The 25,469-nt window shown below is 55.9% G+C and overlaps 1 protein-coding gene across 1 annotated transcript; it reads left to right on the top strand.

Moving 5' to 3' along the window:
* The first annotated feature begins 9,796 nt into the window (after nucleotides 1-9,796).
* Nucleotides 9,797-24,441, top strand: RTN4RL2 (reticulon 4 receptor like 2). The gene is made up of 3 exons (XM_046017896.1): nucleotides 9,797-10,487; nucleotides 16,063-16,544; nucleotides 23,096-24,441. The coding sequence occupies exons 1-3, from the start codon at nucleotides 10,457-10,459 to the stop codon at nucleotides 23,843-23,845; spliced, it is 1,263 nt and encodes a 420-aa protein (XP_045873852.1). The 5' UTR covers nucleotides 9,797-10,456; the 3' UTR covers nucleotides 23,846-24,441.
* Nucleotides 24,442-25,469: the final 1,028 nt, after the last annotated feature.

Raw genomic sequence — 25,469 nt, 5'->3', positions numbered from 1 at the left:
TTCTTAGGTGGGTCCTACCTCAGGCAGGAAATTCCTCTTTTTTTAATTTTAAATTCTAAATTATTAAAGAGCTAATATATGGCCCAGGGTTTTAAGAAACAAAGAGCACAAAAGGTTACATAGTAGAAAGTAAGTCTGCCATTATCTGGGGGCAGGCTGGCTGCGGTGGGTACGCAGGTGAGGACATCTCCATTACTCACGTGCACAGATCCCTCTGATGACCCTGGGATGCCACGCCGGTCCTCTGGCTGGATGCTGCTGCAAAACCAGCCCTTCCATCTCACCTCCCGCAGAGTCTCTCTGATACAGAATTCTGGGCTGCTTCTGTTACATGTTTTGTTTATGTCCTTCCAGAGGTAGCCTCTGTCTGCCTATGTGTGTATAATTAGATACATTTCATCCCACAGGGTTTGACACATTGTTCTGCCCCTCGACTTGCTATAACTTAGTATCTCTGCTAGGTTATTGTTCCTCCTAAGAACATACACACTTCCTTCATTCTTTTTTTTCTTTTAAGCGGACTCCATATCCAACGTGGTGCTTGAACTCACAATCCTGAGATCAAGAGTCCCAAGTTCTACTGACTGAGCCAGCCAGGAGCCCCTTCATTCTTTTTGATGACTGCTTATGGATGTACTGAAAGGTATGTACTTTGGGGCTTCTGGGTGGCTCAGTCACTTAGGTGTCCAACTCTCGGTTTTGGCTCGGGTCACCATCTCAGGGTTGTGAGATCAAGCCCCACAAGCTGAGCAAGGCGCCTAATGCAGGGCTCAATCCCAGGACCCTGGGATCATGACCTGAGCAGACACCCAACTGATTGAGCCACCCAGGCACACCTCAGTTTAATAGCTGCTGTCAAACTATCTTCCAAAATGGTCAGACCAATCGACAGTCCCTCCCTTAGTGATGAATGCCTCTTGTTCCCACCCTGGAGAGTCAAGAAATGCATAGGCATGCTTCCGAGAGCATGGAGGAGGGAGCTCCGACTGGCCTGTCTTACTACCCTCATCATTAATAAGATTGAGGATCAGAGTGGTAAGAGGAAGGACTTTGAAGTCAAACAATACAAGATTTGAGTCTAGGTTCTATTACTTACCTGCTGTGTGTTTCAGGTAAATGCCTTAACCCATGGACCACAGTTTGCCAACATATGAAGTAGAAATTAAAAATCAGGGGCACCTGGATGGCTCAGTTGGTTAAGTGTCCAACTCTTGATTTCAGCTTAGGTCATGATCTCAGGGTCGTGAGGTTGAGCCCCACGTCTGGCTCTGTGCTGGGCATGGAGCCTGCTTAAGACTCTCTCTCTCTCTCCCTCTGCCCTGCCCCCTGCTTGCATGCTCGCTCGCTCTCTCTCTCTCTTTCTTAAAAAAAAAAAAAGTTAAAATTAAAAAAATAAATTAAAAATCATATGAATTTCACAGAGTCATTATAGAGTCAATAATAGGGGTGCCTGGGTGCCTTAGTTGATTAAGTATCTGCCTTTGGCTCAGGTCATGATCCCACAGTCCCGGGATCAAGTCCCACTTTAGGCTCCGAGCTAAGTGGGAGTCTGCTTCTCCCTCTCCCTCTGCCTCCGGTTCCACCTGCTTGTGCGCGCTCTCTCTCTCTGTGTCAAATAAATATATAAAATCTTAAAAAAAAAAAAAAGAGTCAAGGTAAATCAGTTCTGGAGATCTGCTGTACAACACGGTGTCTATAGATAATATCACTGCACTACACCTTTAGAAATCTAAGAAGGTAAGTCTCATGTTAAATGCCCTTATCACAACAGAATGAAAAGAATTGGTTAATATAGACACTTTGACCCCAAGATGAAAAAAAAGTAAAAGCAGCCGATAGAAATCCCATATACATAAAGCTTCCTGTATAGTGCCTGGCACACAGTGGGAGCTTAATTAATGAGATCTAATTTTTTTTAAAGGTTTTATTTATTTATTCGACAGAGACACAGCGAGAAAGGAGAACAGAAGCAGGGGGAGTGGGAGAGGAAGGAGCAGGCTTCCCCACTGAGCACGAAGCCTGAACGCAGGGCTTGATCCCATGACCCTGGGATCACAACCCCAGCCAAAGGCAGACGCTAAACAACGGAGCCACCCAGGAGCCCTGATAATTAATTTTTGTAGTAGGCAGATTTCTGAATCTGAGTGTCCTCTTTGTCCACTAAAAGCTTTGATCTGCATTTGGCTCCTGCAAGCCCTGGAGAAACACTGAACACAGGAGCGGGGGCCATAGGGTGGGTCACAAAGCATCCAGCTAGGAGGGGTCAGGGGAGTCCGGGAGAAGCCATCTGGCTGGGACTGGTTCAGGTCTCTAGAAGGTGGTAGCTGATAGGGCAGGTTGTGTGGAGGAAGAAAAACGGACCGGGAGGTCGAGTTAGACTGTGGCATAAGATAATTCAGTTTCTCCTAAAGTGGTGAGGAGTATACAAGATGATCTTCAGGGAATTTTTATACTATTAATTCTTTTTTATTTTATTGTACATTGAAAAATATAACCAACACATTTAACAGATGATTCCACGGGGACTCTTACTTGGGATAATGCTAGAGTAGGCGTTTGAATGTTTAAAAAGTGAGTCGATTTAAATTTAAATTTAAAGATTAAGTAAATCACAGTACATGATGTGTGGGCCACCGTTAGCCCCCAAATCATCACAGTGATACATTAATGACTGAAGTTCTTGAAACACTGACACACAAAGCCAGTGATGGGATTTAGCACAAGTTCTGGAAGCAGACAGCCAGCAGTTCAAGCCCTGCTCTGCTATTTACCTTATAGGCACGTGGGCTAACGGTCCCCTACCCCCTGGAGGGTGTCGGATTCCTAATCTGTAAAATGGAGATATGTTAGTTTTTACACACAGGGTCATCAGTGAAGATTCAGTGAAACTGCATGCAGGACTCACCTCAGAGCCTGAAAGGTAGTAAACACCTAGCAAACGGGGTCACTGTCATTATTAAACACCTCATAAAAGTGATCATTCTAATTATTACAGTGAATGTAGGCGAGAGAGTTTTAACTTTATTTTATAAGCAATAATAGAGGTTTGGTTTTTATAGAATTCATCCTGTTGTGAAAATAATATTCCAACATTAACAAAGAAGATGCTTAAACAAAAAGGAAAACCACTCATCCTCCCAACCTTAAATAATTTTCATTTTTGCGTATTCTCTTCCAGACTTCGTCAACATGAATACTTATGTTCATGGTTGCAATCACAGTGTTCGTGCAAATTTCATATCCTGTTTTTTCTCAATAAACATGATGTTATAAACATTTTCCATGCTTCTGCATATTCTCTGTAATTATCATTTTTGTGGCTGCATAATATTGCATTGACTGGATGAGCCATGGTTTTCTTAACCATCTCCCTGCCTGAAAAAATAAGGGAGGAGAAGGCCAGTGGCATGCCAGGAGCTTTCTTCATCTATTGAATTACGCTCTTAAGATCCGTTCCCAGAAGTAAGATTAATGGGTCAAAAGGTAATAATATTTTTGAGGCTCTTGTTACATTGTACTAGATTGTTTTGCAGAGTTTTGCATGCTGCTTCCAAAGATGTTGGAACACAGACTTCATCCAACCTTGCCAGCACTGGGTGACAGTGTTTATGAATCCTGCTAATTGAATAAGTATAAATCGCTATCCCGAAACTGTCTTCATTTCCATCTCTTTGATCAAGAACAGGTTGAACTATTTTTCCGAGCATTTGTTTACTCTGCTTATCCTCTTGGGTGAAGTAGTTGTCCCCATCCTTCACCTGTTTATCTGTTGAAGTCTTAAGGCTTTTCTTATTCATTTGAGTGCTTCAGGATTCAGAGACATGAATCTGGCTGGCCAGATTTGGCCACGGGAGGCTTCTGAGCAGTGGTTATAGGATCAAAACTACACCTTGGAGGATTAACATTGAGATTAACTGAGGTGAGTGGGCTGAGAGACAGAGAAATCTGTTAGCAGGCTACTGTGCTCCACCCCATAACAGAAGCCCAAACTGGGCCGTGGTGGTGGGAATAGGCAGTAGGGGTCCATGTCCCCTGTAGTAGGACTTGTGGCTCTCTGCCCTGCCTCCCACTATGCCCTTCACGCACACATGCTCTCCCTTGCCAATTCAGTGGTTTCAGCCCACAGAAGTTAAGGGGAAGGGAATTGTTCTGTCCTGTCCATTCACAATATAAATGAGAAAAGTGCTGCCCACAGAGAATCACACAGGGAAGTCATGCTATAAGCATCCTTTCTCCTCTGGTGTCTCCTGGAGTGAGGGGAGGGGTTGGAGAATCAATGCAAGGGTGGAGGCTGGTCATCGTGGGAGCCTTTCAACCCCAAATCTGAATTCCCAGACTCATAGAGTCTAAGGCAACTCATCTAATACCAGGTGGGGCTTCCCAATGCTTCCCAAAGCCCACTCTCTGTCCCAGACTTGCTCCCTCTGCTGGACATTAACTGGACCAACACCACCTTGCGCCATGCTTATTTCTAAGACCTCGGTCTGGTAGGTCAGCACTATCTGCCGAGTGCCTGCTCTGAGTCAAGGCTGTGCCAGGTGCATGAAATAAAGTCAAAGAAAATGTGGACCCTGCACTCGGCAAGTCACAGTCTATTGTGGAAGAGTGGCTTTCGTCACCAGGAGGGAAACTCCAGCAGACATAAGGGGACCCAAGTTTCTAACCAACAGGCCTTCAGGGAGCCAAAATTAGGACTGTTGGTCAAGACTGGCGTGGAGCTTTGTGAAACAAGGAAAGACTCACACGGACTTGGATTCAGAGCTTGGTTCCACAACTTCCTAGTCATGTCGGCTATGATGAAGTCACACGACGTCTCCCCATGGCTGCCCCTGACTCTGACATTTGCAATGTTAGATGGAAGCACAGGCACGATAAGCTGGGAGGCTTCTCCTCACCCCACCCGTCCATGCCAGGCAACTCCTGTCTTTCCACACCAGCATTGTTCCTTTGCATCCTTCAAAGGAACCCAACATTGGAAAAACTAGGTTCAAATTTAGAATGATCTAACTCCACGGAGTTCTATACAGAATCACAGCCACGTCCTCTTGTCTTCCCAAACATAGCTCCATCCCAAACATGGGGCCTCATGTATATCCTACGTGGGACTATCCCACCCACATGTCCAAGCTCCAACCACCCCTCACAAACAGCTGCCCCTCAGCCATCCTTTGGTTAGGGGCGCCCACACTGGCAAAAAGGTAGATGGGAGAAGATGCCCCCAGAGGTCCTGGCAGTGGACTAGGGCCATTTGAGAAAGGAGTCCAGAACTCTGGATACCCACAGTGTGGTCTAGAAGGGGAATGCAGGCTCCCAGAGGGCATAACCCCTTGGTTGCAGGAACTTCATGCCCCAAGGAGGGATGCTGGTTGGAGGAGGTTGTAAACAAAAACACTCTATTTTTTTCTTCCAGAACCCTCTAAAGCATGGGACCCAGGGCAAGAAGGCTATAAGAGTAATATTACCTCTCTGAGTAATCCCCATCTGTAAAAAGGGAATATTAATAGGCCCTCCCCCATAAAGCTGCTCGGAATGTTAAATGAGCCAATACCCATAAGTTCATGACATGAAATAGTTCACAAATGCCAGTAACCATTATAAATAATATAAACAGACAGAGACCCTAGAAACCAAACACAGAAGGAGAAAACAAGTTCTGACACCCCTGCCCTTTAAACTACTTTGGTTTCTGTCTTCTTCCCTTTTGGAAAGCAGCCCTGTCCCCTGTCCCCATTAGGGGGGTAGAGTAGGACTTGGACTTCAGTGTGGGAGGGTTCTGGGTGAAAAGTGCAGCCTCTCCTTCTCTGCCACCCCTCCCCCACCACTGCCAGCAGGCCCTGAAAGGCTCAGGGGGCTCGGGAAGTCCCTAGAAGTTCTGACCTGCCCCTGGGGCCTCTCATCACACCCCCAGAGCTGGGAAGGGGGGGAGCAGCATGGAAAGGAATCTGGTTGAGGGCTGCATTTCAGTAGCCTCTGATTCTAGAGTCACCACAGAGAAACGAGGATGGCACAAAAGCACGACTCTGTGGGATCTTCAAGAAAGAGTACGGAGTCCCCAGCTGCTCCTTTCTGTGATGGGGATCCTGACACCCAGGGAGGAGAGAGATCTGTCCCAGGTTACACAGCAGTCGTGTGAAGGCAGGCTCAGGGGAGAACTGGACTTCTAGTTCAGGCCCAGACAGCATTGACCACACAGGGCAGCCCTGGTCTGTGCCAGGGGAAGGCAGAGATGTGGTCGGAGACACACACATGGGATAGGAGGTTACAACTAAAAACTGACTCCCAGACCCAGCTCTGCTTGTCAGTATGCATGCATACTCGGGTCCCCACTTTGCTGCCTCCGCTAGATGTGACATCTGTTTCTGCAGGCCGCTGTGAGGCTGAAAGAGAAAATCAATAGTAATATTATTAGGGTTTGTTGAGCACAGGGTCAGTACTCTGTTAGGTTCTTTCTCCTTTTATCTCATTTAATCCTCAGATCCCCCCATGAGTTGGGAACCAGTATTGCCCTCCTCCCATCTTCTGGATGGGAAACCTGGGGCTTAGAACAGCTGAACACCTCTCCCAAGGTCATCGAGATAGCGGAGTGAGCTGCAGAGCCAGGGCAGGAACCTGCCGACACCCACACTCTTGACCACGGAGCCACCCCCACCTCACCTGCTGCCAAGTGTCCTACATGATGACTTTGCCAAGTAGGTGTCAAAAAGGGTCAGGGAAATAAATCCACAGACTCCCTGGGTGGGGTCTCCCAGAGGAAAGAGGAGCCCTGGCGCCACAGTGAGAGTAAGAGTGATGTTAATAAGCGGGAAATCATAGAGGAAGCCAAGCCTTGACTAATCTGTGCCAATATCCTGTCTCTTCTACATGACCTCCTTTCCAAAGCCCACTGTTTTCCACACAATGGATCCTTCCCCTTCAGGGAAAATCCATCCATCCCATCAGCCCAATTCCAAAGAGCCTTGGCTTCCCTTGGGGCTGCAGATCCGCCTATCGCCACCAGAGGGCAGGACAGCTCTGTGGCCAGTCCTGAGCACCCGGCAGGCCCAGAGGCTGGCCAAGTGTCCAGCCTGGCAGGGATGGACCCAGATGCCCTATGACACAGCCATCCATTACATCTTGCCATCAGCTTACTCGCTGAGATGTCAAAACATCTAACTGTGGAAGCAAAACTCATGTTCACACGTGGTGTCTGATTCTCCTGGGGCAGAGATCTTAAAGAACCTCCTTAAGGACAGTAAGAACAATAGTTAACCACCACAGAGAGGGGTCAGAACGTCATTTCCCTAAGCATTTTCTCAAATCTGGAGTGGCTGGAGAGTTACTGAAGCCTGAGGAATATGTCCCCACTGTACAGATGAAGAGACTGAAGCACGGGACGGAACAGAGAATGATTTACTTAGGGTCACCTGGAGAATGCTGGTCTTCAGACCCCAGGGAGAGCTGCTTCCAATCCCCTGCCCACCTGGAGGCGGGATGGGGGCAGGGGTTGATGCAGGTATGGATAGGGAGAGGAACAAGGGTAAGAGTTCTCTACAGGGAAGACCAAAGGCATGGTGGTATCTCCTGTAAAGCAACCACCCGTCCACGCCACCACCCACCCCCATCCATCCAAGCATCCATCCACCCAAAAGGGTTCATTGAGCAACTGCTGGGGACACAAAGATGGAGGAGAGGAGTTTCCTGCCCTCAAAAGCCAGCAGTCTAGTAGGGGAAAGTGGTGAGTCAGCAGATAATTATAGGAAACCGGGTGCACGCCTGAACAATAGGATTGGAGCAGAGGGGTCTGTGACCCTCTGGGGTACACTGAATTTGGAGCTGTCCCCTGGGGCTCCCAAGGCCACGGATTATTGGCAGGGGCATCCCTTCTCTGCATCTCACCCCCGGATGGGGGATCCCGTCCCAGCTTTGGGAGTGGCCTGTGTCCGGGGCCCGGGGTCCCCCCACCCCTCTAAGAAGATCGCGGGCCCAGGGAACCGATGACAGCACACCTGAGTCAGCCCGCCGCCCACCCGCCCCTCAGCGTCTGTCTCCGCATCTTGTGATATTTCGCTCCCCGGGAGCCAGCCCCACTGCGCTCCGGAGGCAGCTCGGCAAACAAACCAGCGACAGATTGTGCTGCGGCTCATTCCGGGGAAGGACGCCAAATCCCACCCTGCTACCCCCAACACTCCCTCCCCGCCGCCCCCTCCAGGCCCTCCTCCCAGGCGCGGGGCCTCGGCAGGGTGGGTCCCAGTAAACGCTGGGGCCTGTTCCTGCCTTGGGGAGATGGGAGGGGGGGCTGGAGCCCCAGAAGCGCGCCTCTCCGTTCAGACCTCTCCCGAGCAGGATAGGCGCGGGAGAGGACATTAGGGGCGGACGGAGCCCTGGAAGGGCAGACGATACACCAGCAGGGGGAGCCTGAGCGTCCAGGGGCAAGAAGGCCGGGAGCCTGCGGGAGAAATGGGGTGGGGTAGGGGTGAGGCGGAGAGGGAGACAGACACCAGGAAAGGGACAAGAGACGCAGAGATGTAGAGTCCGAGAGACAGAGAGCCACAGGACGGAACGGAGGCGACAGGGACATGGAGAGACAGTGTGAGAGAGAGAGTGATAGTGATAGAGATAGAGACAGGTGCATCAAGCTAGGAAATGACAGGGAGAGGCGAGAGGAGGGAGGGGAGAGAGGGGGAAGAACGGGCGGGAGGTTGAACGGAGAGACAGACTACAAATATGAATAAGGGTGGGGGAAGAAAGTGAGAGGAATCGAACCAGAGCCAGAGAAGCATGAGAGACCATGAGCGGAGCAGAGAATGAATGGGAAACAGGAACCGGCATTTATACAGCGCCGACTGTCTGCGCGGTGCCCTGCTGGACTCGGGCACTGACAGGGGAGGAGGAACCAGGGAGCGAGGCAACGGGGCTAGGGGTTCCTTTTCTGTGCTCCCGGGAGCTGCCGCCCGGGGCTCTCGCGCTTCCTCGGGTGAGGCTGCGCGCAGATGGCCCCGGCCTGGGCTGCACGCGCCGCTCCCGCAGCTCCAGCCCTGCGGGTGCGGCAAGGCCACCGTCCCCAAAGCGCCTTCCCCCAGGGCTCTGTGCCTGTCCGGAGCCGGGGCGGCTCTGAGGGCCGGATGCCGCGCGCCCTGGGCTGGGTCTCGGCCGGGGTCACCGTCACCGCCGCCTTTGTAAGGAGATGCTTAGGTCACGAATCGTTTGGTATCGCCTCGAACGCGGCAGCGAGAGGCAGGGGGGACCCCGACGAGATCAGAATGCACCCCTCTTTTGGAGGAAGAAGGAGCTCGAGTGAAATCAACGGTCTCCTCCCCACGCGGGAGATGAGATATTCCCTTTAGGACACATCACACATTCACATAAAAAGGCACACACACGCGCGCTCACACCCAAACTTGCACCCGCTCACCAGGGCGTTAAGGGGCACACGCACACACCCGGGCGCATATCTCCTTGCCACCCATTCCAAGCTCACGCGCGCCAAACTCTCGAACACCTCACGGTTCCCACCCGTGCAGACACGCACGCTGGTGGGCACTCAGCGGCTTACCCATTCGCACACTCGCTTGCCCTCCCCCCTCCGCGGGCCCGTTTAAAAGGTCGCGCGCAAGCACTCTAGAGTCACACCTGCACAAGGGTCCTTGTGCGCGCGTGCACGCTCATAGGCACTCAGCCTTGCACACGCAAACTCTTGCATATGCTATTCTTAGAGTCGCTCACACTCTTGGACTTGGGGTCTGGGAACGGAAGGAAAGGTGGAAACTAGGAGAGAGAAACGGTGGAGGCCTGGACATTGGCGCCGGGGACGCGGCAGGAGGGGGAGGTGACCCAGGAGCCCATCTCCTCCAGCAAAGTTGGGAGGGGGAACTGGCCAAGTCCACGGAGCTCCCTCACACTACTGCCCCACGGCCCCGCCAGGAGAGGATTTCTCTCGAAGCGTGGCTCTGCGAAGGCGATCGAACAACGTCCTCCGGGTTCCCCAAGGAGGGGAGGGGGCCGGGATGGAGGGGGCTGGAGAGCCACTCCCGCCTCCTAGTGGCCAGGAGAGGGTTAAGCCGGCTAGCTAGGAAGCGAGGGAGGAGCCAGCGAGTGCGGGAAGGAGTGGGGGTGGTTGGGAAGAGCATCCTCGCTGTCCCCACTCTCCCTCGGCTAGCAGCCGGGGCGCACGGACCGACGGACTGACGGACTCGCGCGCTGCCTGCGCTGCTGGGGTGCGCCGGCACCGGGCGTCGACGGCCAGCTCCAGCCCTCCCAGCCGCGTCGCGCCCCGCCCCGTCCCGTCGGGGCTGATGGCTTCTCCCGAGGCCCGCAGCCCGGGGGGCGCAGGGTAGAGCGCCGCGGCCGGGCCACACAGCCTGGGGACTCCCGGGCCCTCCCGGAGCCCCGCGGAGTCCCGGCCGTCTGTCCGGCGGGCTCAGGGAGTGAGAGGGAGCGCCCTCCCCCCGCCGCCCCCTCCCCCGAGCGTCGAGACAAGATGCTGCCCGGGCTCGGGCGCCTGCTGCAAGGTAGGGACCCCAGCCCGCCGGTGGGCGGACGGCCACCAGGGGAGGGGAGCCGGGTGCCCCCTCCCCCAGGGCGCGAGGGTGGGGCCGCTGTGGGGGGTGGGGGTTTGCCTGGGGAGGGGGGGAGAGGTTAGCCCGGGGCCCCGCCCCCGCGCCCAGGGTTGCGGGCTGGAGGAGCGCACCCGGCTCGGAGCCTGCTGGGAGGTGCGGGTAGCTCGTGACCGAGGGAGGGACGCTGGGGCAGGCGGACCCAGCCGGGGCTCCACCTGCTCCGGGGGACGCTGAGGACTCTGGCCGGCTGGGGAAGCGCCGACTCAGCAACTCCTCGTGCCCGGTGCCTCAGCACTTTCCAGTCACCTGGGAAGGCAGGGGGTGTTGGTAGGGGGCTGTCTGGGAGGGTAGGAGGCTCAGAGGGAAATCCAAACGGCCCTGCCTAGTAAGACAGATGGAGGGCGCTAGAAAGGGGGATAGTTCCATGGACTGAGCGACAGACTAGGGTGTGGACCAGAGATTGGGGGTGGGGTGAAGGGGTCCTAGAGAGGGGTGGGGAGCAAGAAGCAGTCGATGATGAAGAAAGTGGCTAGAGGAGGGAGAAAGACAGAGGAGGAATAAAGGTCAGACGGGAAAAGCATGGAGGGAAATGGGACCCAGGTGAGGACAGAGGAAGAGAGAGAGGAGACCAGATGCACAGAGGGGTGGAGAGAAGGTGAGGGAGAGGAACCCAGAATCCGGAAGGCAGGGTGGGGAATGGGAAAGAGGACGGCTGGCACTCTGGAGACTGGGAAGGAAAGGGGAGTGGGAAGAACGAAGCCTAAAAACCAGAGAAGGACGCGGCTGGCGGACAGAGATGGGGTGTCAGGAGCCAGGAAGGGGGTCAAGGATGAGCGCTATGGTTGGGGACAGGGAAGCACAGAGGGGAGAGAGGCTGGGGGCTGATGAGGATGGGAGCTGGGAAGGAAGGAAGAGGAGGAGGAAGAGGACAAGATGGGAGAGAGGGACGGGGTGGGGGGGTGCTGCCCAGGGATGAGACAAAGAGGCTTCTGGTAACCACTTCCACGTGGGAAGCCCTCCATTCCCTAAGAGCCTGCTTGTTACATCCCTTCTCTCAGGGAGCAGTTGCTGGGCCAGCCCTGGGGGCTCTGAGCTCTGGGTCTTGGGGGCGGCTGTGAGGGGGAAAGGGTGAGGACATTCGAGTGGGCTGGCAGCCTCTAAGGCTGGGCACCCCGGCTGGCTGCATGCTGCCATTTATATCTCTGGGCCCCGTCGTCGGATCTTGCCACCGCTACCACGGTGGCTGCTTATTTTGGGGTGTTACATTCTGGCAGAGTGAGAAGCTGTTTGCAGCAGCTCTGAACCTCCGTCACCACACCAGAGCTTCCCCAGGCCCCTGCGTCACTGGTGTCCCCACCACCTCCATTCTGCTCCAGACTCCCACCTCCTCAGCCCCTGCCCCCTCAGCAGCTGCCTGCCAGGCCCTAGCCCTTCCCCAGCCTTTTGGGTGTGGAGCTGTTGCTGCTCATCTGGGACCCTGTGTCCTTCCTTCAGAGCCAGGGCCCTTGACTCCCCTTCCAGGGAGTCTTTCCTTTCCCAGGGTTCCCTCTGCCCAGCAGGTCAGCACCCTGGCACCTGCCCTCCACCCAGAGTCCACCTGCCTCCTCCCCAAGCTCCTTCTTTCACCAGAGCCTCTGGACTAAAAGGTGGCTACTGGGGTGAGAACCTTGCTTCTGAGCCTTGGGACTCCAGGCTGATAGTCCAGAGTCCTTGACAATGGTCCCTCGGTGAATGGATACTTTTTGGCTCTGGGCACCTCGGCCTTCTGGGATCGATACCTTATTCTGGCCTCTCTCCACTCTGTCCGTAGGTCAATCCCAGCCACATCTCCTGGATACGGGTCATTCCTTTTTGACTCCCAAATGGGCTGTCCCTTAGAGCAGCCACAAGCTGAAGCCCAGAAGAAAAAAGTTGCCAAGAGTCTGGGTCCCTTCTTTTGCTCCCCCATCCCCACAACAACCTCATGGCTGGCCCAGCCCTGTGGACTTGGGTGCACTTTCTGTCTCTTCTGTCTCCCTTTACCTCAAGGGCAGTGACTGTCACACTCAGTGTGGTTTCTGTGGATCATGTGAGGTCTCCCAGAGAAAGGTCGGAGAGTCTCTTGGTTCCACCGGATACTAGCTGCCTGACCTGGGCAACTCTGTGCCTGAGCGTCCCTTGCCTGGGCTGCAGATTGGAGGCAATAATATTACTCCCTGGGCTTACACCATGTTATACTCTCTGCGGGAGGCCGTGGAGTAAGACAAAGCCTGGCACACAGTAGGGGCTTCACGACAGATGGCTTCTGCCCATGCCTGCTCTGCGCTCCCCTTCGGCTCTAGCCATCACCTGCTGACTTTAGAAAAAAGGAAGAGGAGGAAAGAGAGAGGATGGGGTGAGCCAAGAGGGTGGGGGAGGCTGTCACAGGGGCTCTCCTTGGCCTGTATAAGGAGTAAGCGGCAAAATGAAGGCTCCGAGAAAGATACTGACGGCGGACTGTCAGAGATCCAGACCAGGAGGCCTGAGCTGCTTCCTCTGAAACTGACCCTTCCCCTCTCCAGCCCTTAGCGGTTCTGCCTGTGAAATAAGGGGGGGGGGTTGCCCTTGAAGGCCATGGATGTACCCCCCTTCCGGCTCCAACACTTTGCATCTTGCCCTGGTCTTTGCCAGGGAGGCACAAGGTGGGGGCTGGGAGTGGACGTGTGGTCCTCAGGGAGAGAGGAAAGACACAAGGCCTGGAGGGAAGGAGTGATGGTGAGGAGCCGTGGGAAGCGGGGGGGTGGAGAAGGAAAAGGGCACACGCCGCTGGGCAGGGACTGAGGGCGGGGGAGGGAGAGAGTGGCATGGCTTACCAGCCCCCACTGCCTCTGCCCAGCAGCGCTCCAGCCAGGCCTGGGGGCAGAGAAACCCAGAGCCCCCCACCTTCCCCTCCTCCTCGCCTCCAGTGAGAGCCGCAGCCTGAATTATGGATGAGGCTCCTTGGGTTACAGCTGCTTTGCACGGCGGAGAGGGCCAGAAATGGCAACAGAGTCACTGTTACGCAGCAGCTGTCACAGAGGGTCCCCCTGCTCAGGGCCCCTCCTCAAAGAGCCCGCAGGGAACACCATCTCCGACGTGGGGCAGTGGGCCCTGATGGGCGTAGATGTGGGGACTAGCCAGAGGGCGCGTGGGGAAAGAGGAGAGAAGCCCGCTGATGTGGGCAAGCAGAGCCAAAGAGTTGCAAGTCAACCTCTGTGGGCTTGGCCCCCAGGCTGGAAGGGACCCTGGGGCTAGGGAGTGGCCCCAGAGTCTGGAGAGCTCCGCAACCACGCATCCTTCCCGCTGTCTCTTCTGGGTACCAGTCAGCCCTAGAGGCTGGGGCAAAGAGCTCTGTAATCCTCTGGAGGGCTGCTGGCCTTCAGAGCTCACACTCTCCCGAGCTTTGTGGATCAGGGGTGGGATTAAGGATCAGAAAAGGATTTGACTTCCTCTGGTGTCAAGTCCTCAGGGAAGCAAGCTCAGAGGGTGACTGCTACAAAGTGTCCTGGCCAGGCATCAGGAGAATCGTTTCTGGTCCTTGCCCAATCAGTCACTTTGCTGTGTGACCTTGGGCGAGCTCCTTGCCCTCTCTGAGCCCCATGTCCCTTGCATAGAACAAGAACTGGAACCACAGGGAGGACCTTCCCAGCTCTGAAATCTCCTGTTCTAAGGCCCAAACCTCAGGCCTCCCGAAACCCACCCAGGGTTCCCTGCTGCACTCCCGCTCCCCACCTCTGCCTGGTTCAAAGGAGGGGTGAGAGACATGCCCCTCCGCCCCACGTGACTCTGAGAAAAAAGTAATCGTGAAACGCCGCACGGGGGAGGGGTGAGAGGGCCGAGAAACGCGGAGGTGGTGTGAAGGAACGGAACAGCAGCCGCTGTGTCACTGAGGTATTACATCACACCCAGCCTACACACGCACGGGGCCGCACTCACACACACACGGAGGACAGCCGGCACACGCTCGTGCCGCAGGGCACCCGGAGGGGCCCGGTCAGAGCCCGGGCGGTGCCCGGAGCCAAGGAGTGGGAACGCCACACACACCAGACAAGGGGTGTCCCCCCCCAACCCAGCGAGAAGGCACAGCAGGGTATCTGTGCTTCCGTGCCACACTCAGACCGGCTGTGCCATGGGCACACACCAGCTCAGCAGCACTCACACCCGTCCCTACAATCACACATTTGTGTATAAGCACACACACACATTCACACGCAGCCACTCTGGAGTGCAAGGCCCACTTAGAGCCACAGACCCTCTGTCCTAACCCTGGAGTCTCTGAAACCCACAGAGCCCCAGGATCTCTGGTCCAGGGTCCAAGGACCTGTCTCCCACCCCTCCCCCTGCCCTCATGGGGCTAACACACTCCTTGAAGCAGAAGGTTCTCATCAGTGTGTGCCCAGGGAATCACTGCCCGGTTTATGGGGTGTCAGCTTCCCTTTCCCCAGGCAAATTTGCCAGGAGAAAATCCCAGGACTCCTCTGGAAATCATGATAAAGGGCAGAGGGCAAGCTAGATCCAGCTTGGAAGCTTATCAGCTGCAGAAGGCCGGGGACAGGGATGGTTGGGGGGTCCTGCACCCGTACCATAGCGCAGGGATACCGGGGCCTCGACACAACTCTTTCGCTCCAGGCCCCTGGGGCTCCCTGGGCCTGCTTCTCCATCTGTATCACAAGGAAGCTAAACTATTTCCGTCATTCAAATGTTACTTTGAAAAACATATTATTTTTTAAGTGACTTTGATGATTTCGAATGAGGAGAGCCTGTGGTGTGAAATGTAGATTCCCAGGCGGTCACCCCAGAAATTCTGATTCTGCCTACTTTCCAGGACCACCTGCCTGATTCTGTTGCAGGTGGCCGCTGGCCCAGTTAGAAATGCACTGACCCCTGGTCCCTCAGGGCCTTTCCAGCCTGGACAGGCCCTGGTTCTTCCAAGGTGAAAGCTGCTGGAAGGTGAGGGAGGGGACTGCAGGCATGGGGGGGTTCAGCAAGGCCAGACCCCGGGGCAGCCTGAGGGCCATTTTTCACAGGCCTTAGATTCAGGAAGATTCTCAATTTAGTTCCAGCCGTTCTCAAATGGGGGCGATTCGCCCCCCAGGGGACATCTGGCAATGTCTGGAGACATTTAGGTTATCATAACCTGGGGGCAGGTGTTGCTGGCACCTAGTGGGCAGAGGATAGGGATGCTGCTAAACATCCTAAATAAGACATCTTACAGGACTGCCCGGGATAAGCAAGAACCATCAGGGGCCGACCGTCCGGAGCCGGAGAGCCCTGGCAGTTACATGGGCAAACCTTGCTTTCCACAGTGTCCTCTTGGCATTTCTTTATTTTTTAATACACCAGGAGTCTCAAAACTCAGCCATGGGTCAGGGCCTCTTGCGTCCCTGAGGGCTGCACCCAGGACCCCTCCCCCAGGAATGCTGTCCTTAGGGGCGGGTGGGTGGGCAGGCCCCTGGCTGGCAGGCCTGGCCGCGGGGGGTGGGGGCATTGAGGAGGGGTGCCCAGAACCACCGGCCTCCCTCTCCCACAGGTCCCGCCTCGGCCTGCCTCCTGCTGATGCTCCTGGCCCTGCCCCCAGCGGCCCCCAGCTGCCCCATGCTCTGCACCTGCTACTCGTCCCCGCCCACCGTGAGCTGCCAGGCCAACAACTTCTCCTCGGTGCCGCTGTCCCTGCCGCCCAGCACGCAGCGACTCTTCCTGCAGAACAACCTCATCCGCACGCTGCGGCCGGGCACCTTCGGGCCCAACCTGCTCACCCTGTGGCTCTTCTCCAACAACCTCTCCACCATCTACCCGGGCACCTTCCGCCACCTGCAGGCCCTGGAGGAGCTGGACCTCGGCGACAACCGACACCTGCGCTCTCTGGAGCCCGACACCTTCCAGGGTCTGGAGCGGCTGCAGTCGCTGCATCTGTACCGCTGCCAGCTCAGCAGCCTGCCCGGCAACATCTTCCGCGGCCTGGTCAGCCTGCAGTACCTCTACCTCCAGGAGAACAGCCTGCTCCACCTCCAGGTGAGCCGGCCCCGCCCCGGCACGCCTGCTGGGGCCGCCCCGCCCTCCCCCTGCGCCCGGGCTCCTCTGCCCCAGCGCACAGGGGAACCCTTCCTGCCAAAGCCTCTCCAGTTCCCCACCCCTTTCCTGAGTTTCTGTTCCTCTCACTCTCACCAGGGGCTTTTCTTTATTTTCTCTCCTTATATCTTCCTGTCTATGCCTGTTTGGGTCCCTCGCTGCCTCTTCCCCTAACTCTCCAAACCCCCATCTGTCTCCCTCTGCCCGTCCGTCTGTCTGTCTATCCCTTTCTGTCCCTCTCTGCCTCTCTCACTAACTTGCCTCCCCCATCTGTCTTCTTCTGCCTCTTCTGTCTGTCTCCCTTCACACGCCCACTCTGCACACTCCCCCATGTCTGTCTGGGTGTATGTATGCGTCTCTTTCTGTGATCCCTCCTTTCCCCCTTGTTTGCCTTCGGGGGACTCTGCCTTTCCCCTGGCACCCAGCCTGGAGGCCTTGGAGGCTGCCTTTCTCACCCACCCCTATGCCCTCCCACATCACGTCACGGGGAGGAGGAGCAAGAGGGCAGCGCCCCTGTACTTTCGCCCCATGGAAGGTTCCACCTCTCTCCAGCTCACTGGGTATTGGGACCAGGGGGAGTCCTAATCTTTCAGATTCCCCCAAATCTGTCGTCCCTGCACAAGGGAAGAAGGAAAAGAAAGGGGTAAAGAGCGGTTAAGCAGCTGGAAAATGGATGCTCTGGAAACGGAAGGAATAACAGTAATTGCTATTTATTGTTATTGTCATTGATCTAAATATTGTTTATTGTTGTTGTTATGCTGACTGTTTGACAGCCAGATCCTCCCATTCTACTTCCCCAGGAAGCAATCACACACCCTCCAAACCACTCTGGAAGAAATTCCTCCCTGGGCTACACAGCCTCTGGCTGGAAGGGGGCAAGGACCTCTAAATTCTTCCCTTCCCCCACCCCCCCTACATAAGCCTGGAAGGCCCTTGCTCCTCCCCACCCTGGGTCTGGAGCCTGCCTGGTTTCACCAATATGCTGATTCACACATCAGGTCAGTGCCGATGACACGGGCAGTAGTAGCCTGACAAGTGTATGAAGCACCCACTATGTGCGAGGCGCTAAGGAAAGAGCAGGGAGCTAAACAGACACAGCTCCCTGCCTTCCAAGATAACATTCTAGTGGGGGAGAAAGACAAGAAGAAAAATGCAGACCCCGCTGGAGAAGTCTGCCATGGCCATGAGTCCTGCCTAAACAATGGTTATAGTCGCTCCCGCTACGACTTAGGAGGCACACTGTGTGTCTGGCCCTGTGCTAAGGACTATACAGGCATCGACTCTGGTATCATTTACAAGCACATGGCAAATTTCAACCTTCCTGAGCCACAGTCTTCCCATCTGTAAAACAGGGGCAGCGACAGCCCCCCATCTCCTAGGGGTTTTATAAGCATTCAGTGCATGAATAATTTGTAAAGCACTCAGAATAGTGCTTGGCATGCGGTAAGCACTATGTAAATGCTTGTTAAAATACTATTTTAAAAAGAGAAACAAGCCTCATTTAACATTGGCCTTGGTGAAACAGCCCGTCTTGGACCCGATCCTGGAGATTTGGGTCATCTTCATGGAGGATACTGAGGCCATGAGCGGGTCCCAGAATACTCCCTCCCTTTCCTTTGCTTCCTAAATTTGCCTCGCACCTCAGCATTTACAAAGTATATTCAGCCCCCTCATCTCACGTCTTCCTCCCTGTTGGAGGTTGTCTCCTTACAGAGAAGAAAGTGGGGATGTGGAGGCCCGGGGCCCCAAAGATTTTGTAGACAGCAGGCCTCGGCACATCAATTCTCTTAAACCACTGTCCGTGTGACTGGAGGCTTGCGTGTCTCATCGTCCCAACAGCCTGGTTGTAGGGGACCGTTAGGGGCAGTAGGGACACAGAATGGAAGTTCCTAGGGCCACACGACCAGTTAGTGCCCATGGTGCTGGAGCCTCTGGCATCTGATGACATTTTAGGAATGTCCATCCCTCAGACCTCTCCCCCAGGCTCCGTCTGTCCAGGGGAAAGCAGGGCCAGAAGGACAGCAGTGTGGGCTGGTCTTTGAAAGCACACTCTTTGGAGCCTGCCCCACCGAGGTTCAAACCCTGGCTGCTATATGTCTTCGGACAAATCACTTGACCTCTCCATCTTCATTCCCTCATCTGTAAAATGGTGACCAAGGTAGTACTTGACTTTTACCTAAGACACTCTGTGAGGCTGAAAATTTAGCCCAGAGCCTCCCTGCACACAGGTGCTATCATTGTCCTATTCCTGCTAGTAGCTGGGCAGCAACTCCTACTGACACCCTGACCTCTTTACCAACACACATTAGTTGTTCAGGAGGATGGATCTGGGGCCAGAGCACCAGCTCCGCTGTTTTCCAACTTACTTAACTTGAGGCAAGTTGCCTCCCCATTCTGAACCCCAGTTTCCTTATCTTTAAAATGGGAAAGATAAAAACAAGATCTTCCGCAAAGAATGGCTACAAAAGGCCAACGAGTTTGTGTATACAAAGCACGTAGTTCAGTGCAGAATAAATCGGTCATGATGACCGGACCCTCCATCTCTCAGGCCTGGGCTCAAGCAGGGTCTGGGCAAAGGAGACCTTGAGTGGGCGCTGGAGGGCGGGGGTCCTTCTGAAAGGGGAAGTGCTTGTCCTGCACCCTGTGGTGTGACTAGTGGGCAGGGGTGGAGGGGGCCCTCAGGGCCTCAGGGAAAGGGAGCATCTCCGCACCAGCCACTGCAGAGAGGAGAAAGAGCCGCCTCTGCCAGGGGACTGCCTGGGGAAAGAACCAGGCCAGGAGATGGTACCGGCAGGTGAGGAAATTGCGCAGATGGCAGGTGTGACCCCAGATGGGGCCTGCCCAGAGAGGGGAGCTTTGGAGGGGGCGAGGCGCCACAGCTTTTCAGAAAGAGGAAGGTGCAGGTGGAGGTGGGGTAGGGCAGAGTTTCTCACGAACTGTCTGTTGTAGGCCAGGCACCGTACCAGGGGGCGTTCCTTCATCAGCGTAAGGAGCGCCGTCTCCATGCCAGGTGGCGTTCTGGGTGCCAGGACTTCAAGAGTGAGCAGGAACAGAGTCTCTGCCCTCCTGGAGCTTATTTCCTATGACTAGAACCAGGTGACAGAGACACAGTTCTCTCCTTCAATCATGACAGCCTGCATGGTGTGCATAAGGGCAGTCTTCGCAGGCAGGCAGAGCTGAGTGTGAATTCCAGGCCCACCGCTGGCTTGCCCTGTGGCTCTGGGCGTTACTTCGCCTCTCTGAACCTCCACAGACCCATCCGTAAAGCGGAGAAAAAGACCTGCACTTCAGGGGCGTGTTGTGAGGGTTAAAAGTGATGCTGCCTGAAAAGGGCTCAGCAATGTGTATGGTTCAGAGTAAACATCATTTCCTCCACCGCCGAGGACACTGAGCCTCGGTGAGGTCCAGGCACCGGTGCGAGGTCACCCAGACATTTAGGAGCACAGCCTAGAACCGGCCTGGGTCTGGCTGACTCCGGAGTTCACGCCTGCGTTCCAGCACATGGAGCTGTTGGACCCTAGGCAAGTCACTTGCCTTCTGGGGGCCTTCCTCTCCTATTCTCCGGAAGGGACGCAATAATATTATCTGCCTCGTGGGGCTGTAACGATTCAATTACTATGTGGGGTCTGGGCAGCACAGAGTTTGGCACCCAGCGCGGGCTCTGACGCAGACGATGACGGTGACACCTGGCAGAGATTGGTGAGCCCTGTGAGTGGGGGTGCCTGGCACGGAGCAGACACTCAATACAGTTTTGCTGAATGAATGAGGTACACTCCAGGACTCACTTACTCATAAATATCAGATGAGGCTAGATCTTAATGATCAACTCTCTCAAGTCCCTTGCTTCATAGATGAAGAAACCTGAGGCTCAGAGAGGTTTGGAGCTGCCCAAGGTCACACAGCCCAGCAGCTGGTGCCAGAGACTGGAGCTGGGAAGGTGGAAGGAGGCAAGGTGAAGAGCAGGATGCTGAATGCTCTGGGGCCTGGAGGGGGGAGTCGGGGAGGGCAGGGATCCGGTGTTGAGATTCCAAATGGATGCAGAGAGCTGTGAACCGACCTGCAGGGAGGTGAGGGAAATGTGGTTTTTGAAATGGAAGTGGATGACTTTAGCAGCCCTCTCAGCCCAGAGGGAGGGGAGGGCACAGGGTGGGGAGGGCGAGGGCTGTGAAAGTCAAGAGCTTATTAATGCACAGAGAACGTTTTAATGGGGAGAGAGGAAGGCCTGCATTTGAGAGCTGCAGCCCAGGAAGTGGCCGAGGCATCTGGCAACAGCTGGGATGAAGGGAGGGGTATGGACCCCGGCTGGAGTCTCGGCGAGAGGGAGGGCCAGGACATTCGCAAGATGGAAGAGGGGAAAGTCGAAGAGTTGAGATCAAGGGATTCTGTAGCCCCCAACTTGGGACTGTGGACCAAAGGTGTCTGAATTTCTGGGGTGTCTAGTCTTTGGTCTTCCCTTCCTGACCTCAGGAAGTCCCAAGAGGGCTGGTGACCTCTGCTTCCACCCCTGCCCCATGTTGATCCTGACCAGGTATCTCCGGGTGTCCCACCATGGCTGACACTCCATAAAAAACCCTAACAAGTTGTCTGAGTGGAAGGGTTTCAGAGCACACTCCCTGGGGGCCAGGAAGAGAAGGACAAGGGCGCCCAGGCCAGGCTGGGACAGGCTGAGGCCACAGGCACGCAGAGAACCACTGAGCGGGACACAGGGTGGTGGCAGCAGGGGACAAAGAACGCTGGTGTCAGAGACAGCCAAGGAGGTTGAGGGGACTGATCTCAATGTGGCCAAGAGGAGAGTTCTTGGCAGGCTCAGTTCCTGCAGCGGAGAGGGCGGAAGGCAGATGGGAGGGGGCGAGAAAAGCAGGAGCACAGGAAGGTGGAGGCTGTGGGTGTGGGCTGGGAGTCAACGCCCTCCCCCAACCTGCGAGCCTGCCTCCCGGCTCCTAGGTGGGAAGGGCGGGATCATCCCCCAGCCAGGAAAGGGTGGGAAACAGCCTGGAAACAGCACCCAGGGGTGCGCAGGCTTTAGCGCTGCGATGCTCTCATCCCTGAGAACCAGGCCTTCTGGGCCTGCTGACCCCAGGGGTATCCTCCACAGAGGGGAGGACCTTGGTCCTGGGGCTCTGGGCCCCTCTCTGGCAAGCCCTTGGTCTCTCTGGGTCTCAGTGCTCTCCTCTATAAAAACCGGCTGGACCAGTAGCCCCAGAAGCACTATTCGAGTCAGGCTGACCACCACCAAGCTGGTGAGCTGGTTAAGGGACAGAATCCAGCTCCCTGCCTCCAGGAAGCATACCGACACCTATTCCCGCACCCCCATTCATTCTGGATCACCGTCCAGGATCCATCCAGAACTAACAAGGCCTGATTCTGGGATGCCCCAGCGGCAGGCAGGCAGGTGGGACAGCCCTTGAAGGGGGCCAGGGATGGAGGGCATCAAACAGCAGGCTTCTGTCCCCTCCCTCCTCCCTCTGGTGCGTGTCGCTGACACCTGGTCCCTTTAATATCCTATGGAAGTAGAACGGCAGAACTTTTGAGCCCCAGGAACTCCTCTGTTAGAGCAACAGGGATGGACCTAACTGTAACCAAGACCCTACCGTCACCACAGCCGCTTTTTGTTGATGGTGGTGTCTGTGCCCACCCAGGCCGTATCCTTCCAGCATGATCTCACCGAACCCTCCCTCAGCCCTCTGCAGCCAGGAGGAGGGCATGCTGGATCGGAAGCCCCGGGTTCTCACTACTGAGCCTGTGGGCTTCACTGGACCGAATCCCAATGTGCCAGGCACTGTGCCCAGCGCTTCACCCATCTGCTTTTTGTGTGGATTGTCTCCCTTAATCCTTAGCACCAACGCAGGAGGACGTACACTCATTCCCATTTTATAGATGAGGAAACTGGCTTAGAGAGATTACTGACTTGGCCAAGTTAACAACAGCAGCCAACCCACCGAATGCCTACCTCATGGAAATCTTGTTCTCAGTCCCCTAATATATGCTGCTTCATTTAATCTGCCCACCTTACAGGTGAAGAGACTGAGTCAGAGATACCGAGACTTGCCCAGAGTGGCACAGTCTGTACGCAGAGATCCAGGATTCGAAGTCAGGAAATCTGGGCGCCCAGCCTGCATGCTTAAGCAAGCCCGGGGTTCTCATTCTCCAGGTGTGGCCCTCTGACGAACAGCATTAGCACAACCTGGGAACAGATCCTGCGGCTACACTGCAGACCTGCTCAATCAGAAACTCAGGGTTGGGGGGCGGTGCACAGCACGCCGGACTCTGCAGGGCATTCAAAGCACTAACGTTTAAGAACTACTGGCCTCAACTACATTATTTTCCCCACATTAACTTCTCAACAGGTTAGCGGAGGCAGGATTCGAACCCAGAACCGTCCGAATCAAAAAGTCAAACGCTGTGCGTTCTACCACGATGCTCTCCCTCTTTCCCTTCCTCCCCACGTGCCTCTAAGGACCACTCTCTTCTTCTCTCCCCCACCCCCACCCCAGGATGACCTGTTCGCGGACCTGGCCAACCTGAGCCACCTCTTCCTCCACGGGAACCGCCTGCGGCTGCTCACGGAGCACGTGTTCCGCGGCCTGGGCAGCCTGGACCGGCTGCTGCTGCACGGGAACCGGCTGCAGGGCGTGCACCGCGCGGCCTTCCGCGGCCTCAGCCGCCTCACCATCCTCTACCTGTTCAACAACAGCCTGGCTTCGCTGCCCGGCGAGGCGCTGGCCGACCTGCCGTCGCTCGAGTTCCTGCGGCTCAACGCCAACCCCTGGGCGTGCGACTGCCGCGCGCGGCCGCTCTGGGCCTGGTTCCAGCGCGCGCGCGTGTCCAGCTCCGACGTGACCTGCGCCACCCCCCCGGAGCGCCAGGGCCGCGACCTGCGCACCCTCCGCGAAGCCGACTTCCAGGCGTGCCCGCCCGCGGCGCCCACGCGGCCCGGCAGCCGCGCGCGCGGCAACAGCTCGTCCAACCACCTGTACGGCGTGGCCGAGGCAGGGGCGCCTCCCGTCGACCCCTCCACCCTCTACCGAGACCTGCCCGCCGAAGACCCGCGGGGGCGCCAGGACGGGGACGCGCCCACGGAGGACGACTACTGGGGGGGCTACGGGGGCGAGGACCAGAGGGGGGAGCAGACGTGCCCGGGCGCGGCCTGCCAGGCGCCCCCGGACTCCCGCGGCCCCGCGCTCTCGGCCGGGCTGCCCACCCCTCTGCTTTGCCTCCTGCTCCTGGCGCCCCACCACCTCTGACTGCGGTGCTGAGACTGAAGAGGCCTGCGTGTCCCCCCTCCCCCCAACCCACCCCCAGCGGCGGCTCGGCACGCCCCCGGCCCGCCCCCGCTCCCCACCCCACCCCCACCTCCACCCCTGGCCTCTGCAGCCTTCCTCTCCCCTCCCCAGGGAGGGACTGGCCGCCTCTCCCTGCCTCCGGGGCTGCCGGCTCAGGACTGGGTTGCGCCCGGTGGCTCAGCCCTGTTCTCCCCAACTCTGGCCATTAACTCTTTTCCACCCCAAGGCTGGGGTGGGGCACCCCCGGCAGCCGCCAACCCCTTCTCCCAGCGCCCACCGTGGACTCGAGAGGGGCTTTGTCTGCAGAGCATCGCCCACCAGCAGAGCCTTTGGAACCTCCCGGGAAGGGAGCCCCGCCTAGGAGCCCTTTGGAGGGATGCCTCAGTTGGGGCCAGGCTAACCTAGGCCCCTGCTTCTCCTAGCCCCCCTCAACCTCCCGACGCTGGAGGAATACTTTTCTCCTCAGTCTACCCGGGACACTTTTTAGGGTGCCTGGAGGGAACTTTCCTCTCCACCGTGGCCCCTGTGTGGTGAAGATCAACAGAAGTTGTTTGGGAAAAAAAAAAAAATTTATTAAAAAATTCTATTATTTTATCTTCTTCTGTAAGATTTGTTGGCTCAGGACCCCAAATGTGGGAGGAGGGCTTAGAACCATCAGAGCCATGAGAACTGGCAGGCTCAGGGCCAAGAGCGTTAGAGAAAGAGGATGCATCCCAGGCAACCAAAGTGCTTCTTGTTGGCTGGAGTGCTGCTCCCCCATGATGAGAAGCTGAAGACTGAGGAAGAGGGGGTGACCCTGGAGTCCCAAGTAGGCCAGGTGAATTCTGACAGCCAAGAGTGGGGTGCTGATCTCACCTCGCTTCCCATTGGTCCAGGAGAAGCAGCTGCAGACCACCCGAGTTTTCTGGCACCTGAGGAGCTGAGGCTGGGGAAGGCCTCCAGCCTGGTTAATGGCTCCCTCCCAGGCCCTGTTCCTTCTGGAAGGAAGAGCATTTTCCATCTTACCCTGCAAGGAGAAGTAACAGACATCCAGGGGCACAGCCAGCCCAAACATGGCTTTGGGCGAATCTGAAAAAGGCACCTCATCCTCAGGGCAACCCAGCCCCACACCACAACAAACACTTGCCCTCTTAGCTGAGTGCCTTTATGCAGTGTACAGCCTGCACAGCTGTACACAACAACCCTATAGATCAGTGATCTCTTCCCCTTGGCTCCTGTGAGGTGGGATGGACCAGGTTAGAGGAGAGACCAAGGTCCTAAGTGTAAGGACCTATTTATATCAGTCTCGCTCCTTTAATCACGGACCCATTTTGGTGGCATAACACTAAGGTGACCAGAGGGACAAGAATCCCAAGTTGGGGTACCCTGCTGGCTTGAAGTATGATCTGAAGCTTCATCTTTCCAGTGTGTGAAAGGAAGGGGTAGAGGTAGGGCTAGGGAGACCTGGGGAAGGAAAGAGCCAGACTAAGTAGAACTTGAGAGAGAGGTTAGGGGTGAGCCTCATCAGAGCAACTGGGGAGAAGTTTGATGGTTTACATTTAGGATTAAGACTCTAACTCAGGGTGTGGGAATGGAAAGAGAGGGG

The sequence above is a fragment of the Meles meles genome, chromosome 8 (assembly GCF_922984935.1).
Source record: "Meles meles chromosome 8, mMelMel3.1 paternal haplotype, whole genome shotgun sequence".
In the NCBI taxonomy this organism is placed as follows: domain Eukaryota; kingdom Metazoa; phylum Chordata; class Mammalia; order Carnivora; family Mustelidae; genus Meles; species Meles meles.
This window is presented reverse-complemented; position numbering and strand designations above follow the sequence as displayed.

Excerpts from the sequence above, each read along its gene's own strand:
- RTN4RL2 (XM_046017896.1), top strand. The coding sequence starts at position 10,457 with ATGCTGCCCGGGCTCGGGCGCCTGCTGCAAG. Across the intron at positions 10,488-16,062 it reads GCTCGGGCGCCTGCTGCAAG|GTCCCGCCTCGGCCTGCCTC; the intron begins GTAGGGACCCCA and ends CCTCTCCCACAG. Across the intron at positions 16,545-23,095 it reads ACAGCCTGCTCCACCTCCAG|GATGACCTGTTCGCGGACCT; the intron begins GTGAGCCGGCCC and ends CCCCCACCCCAG.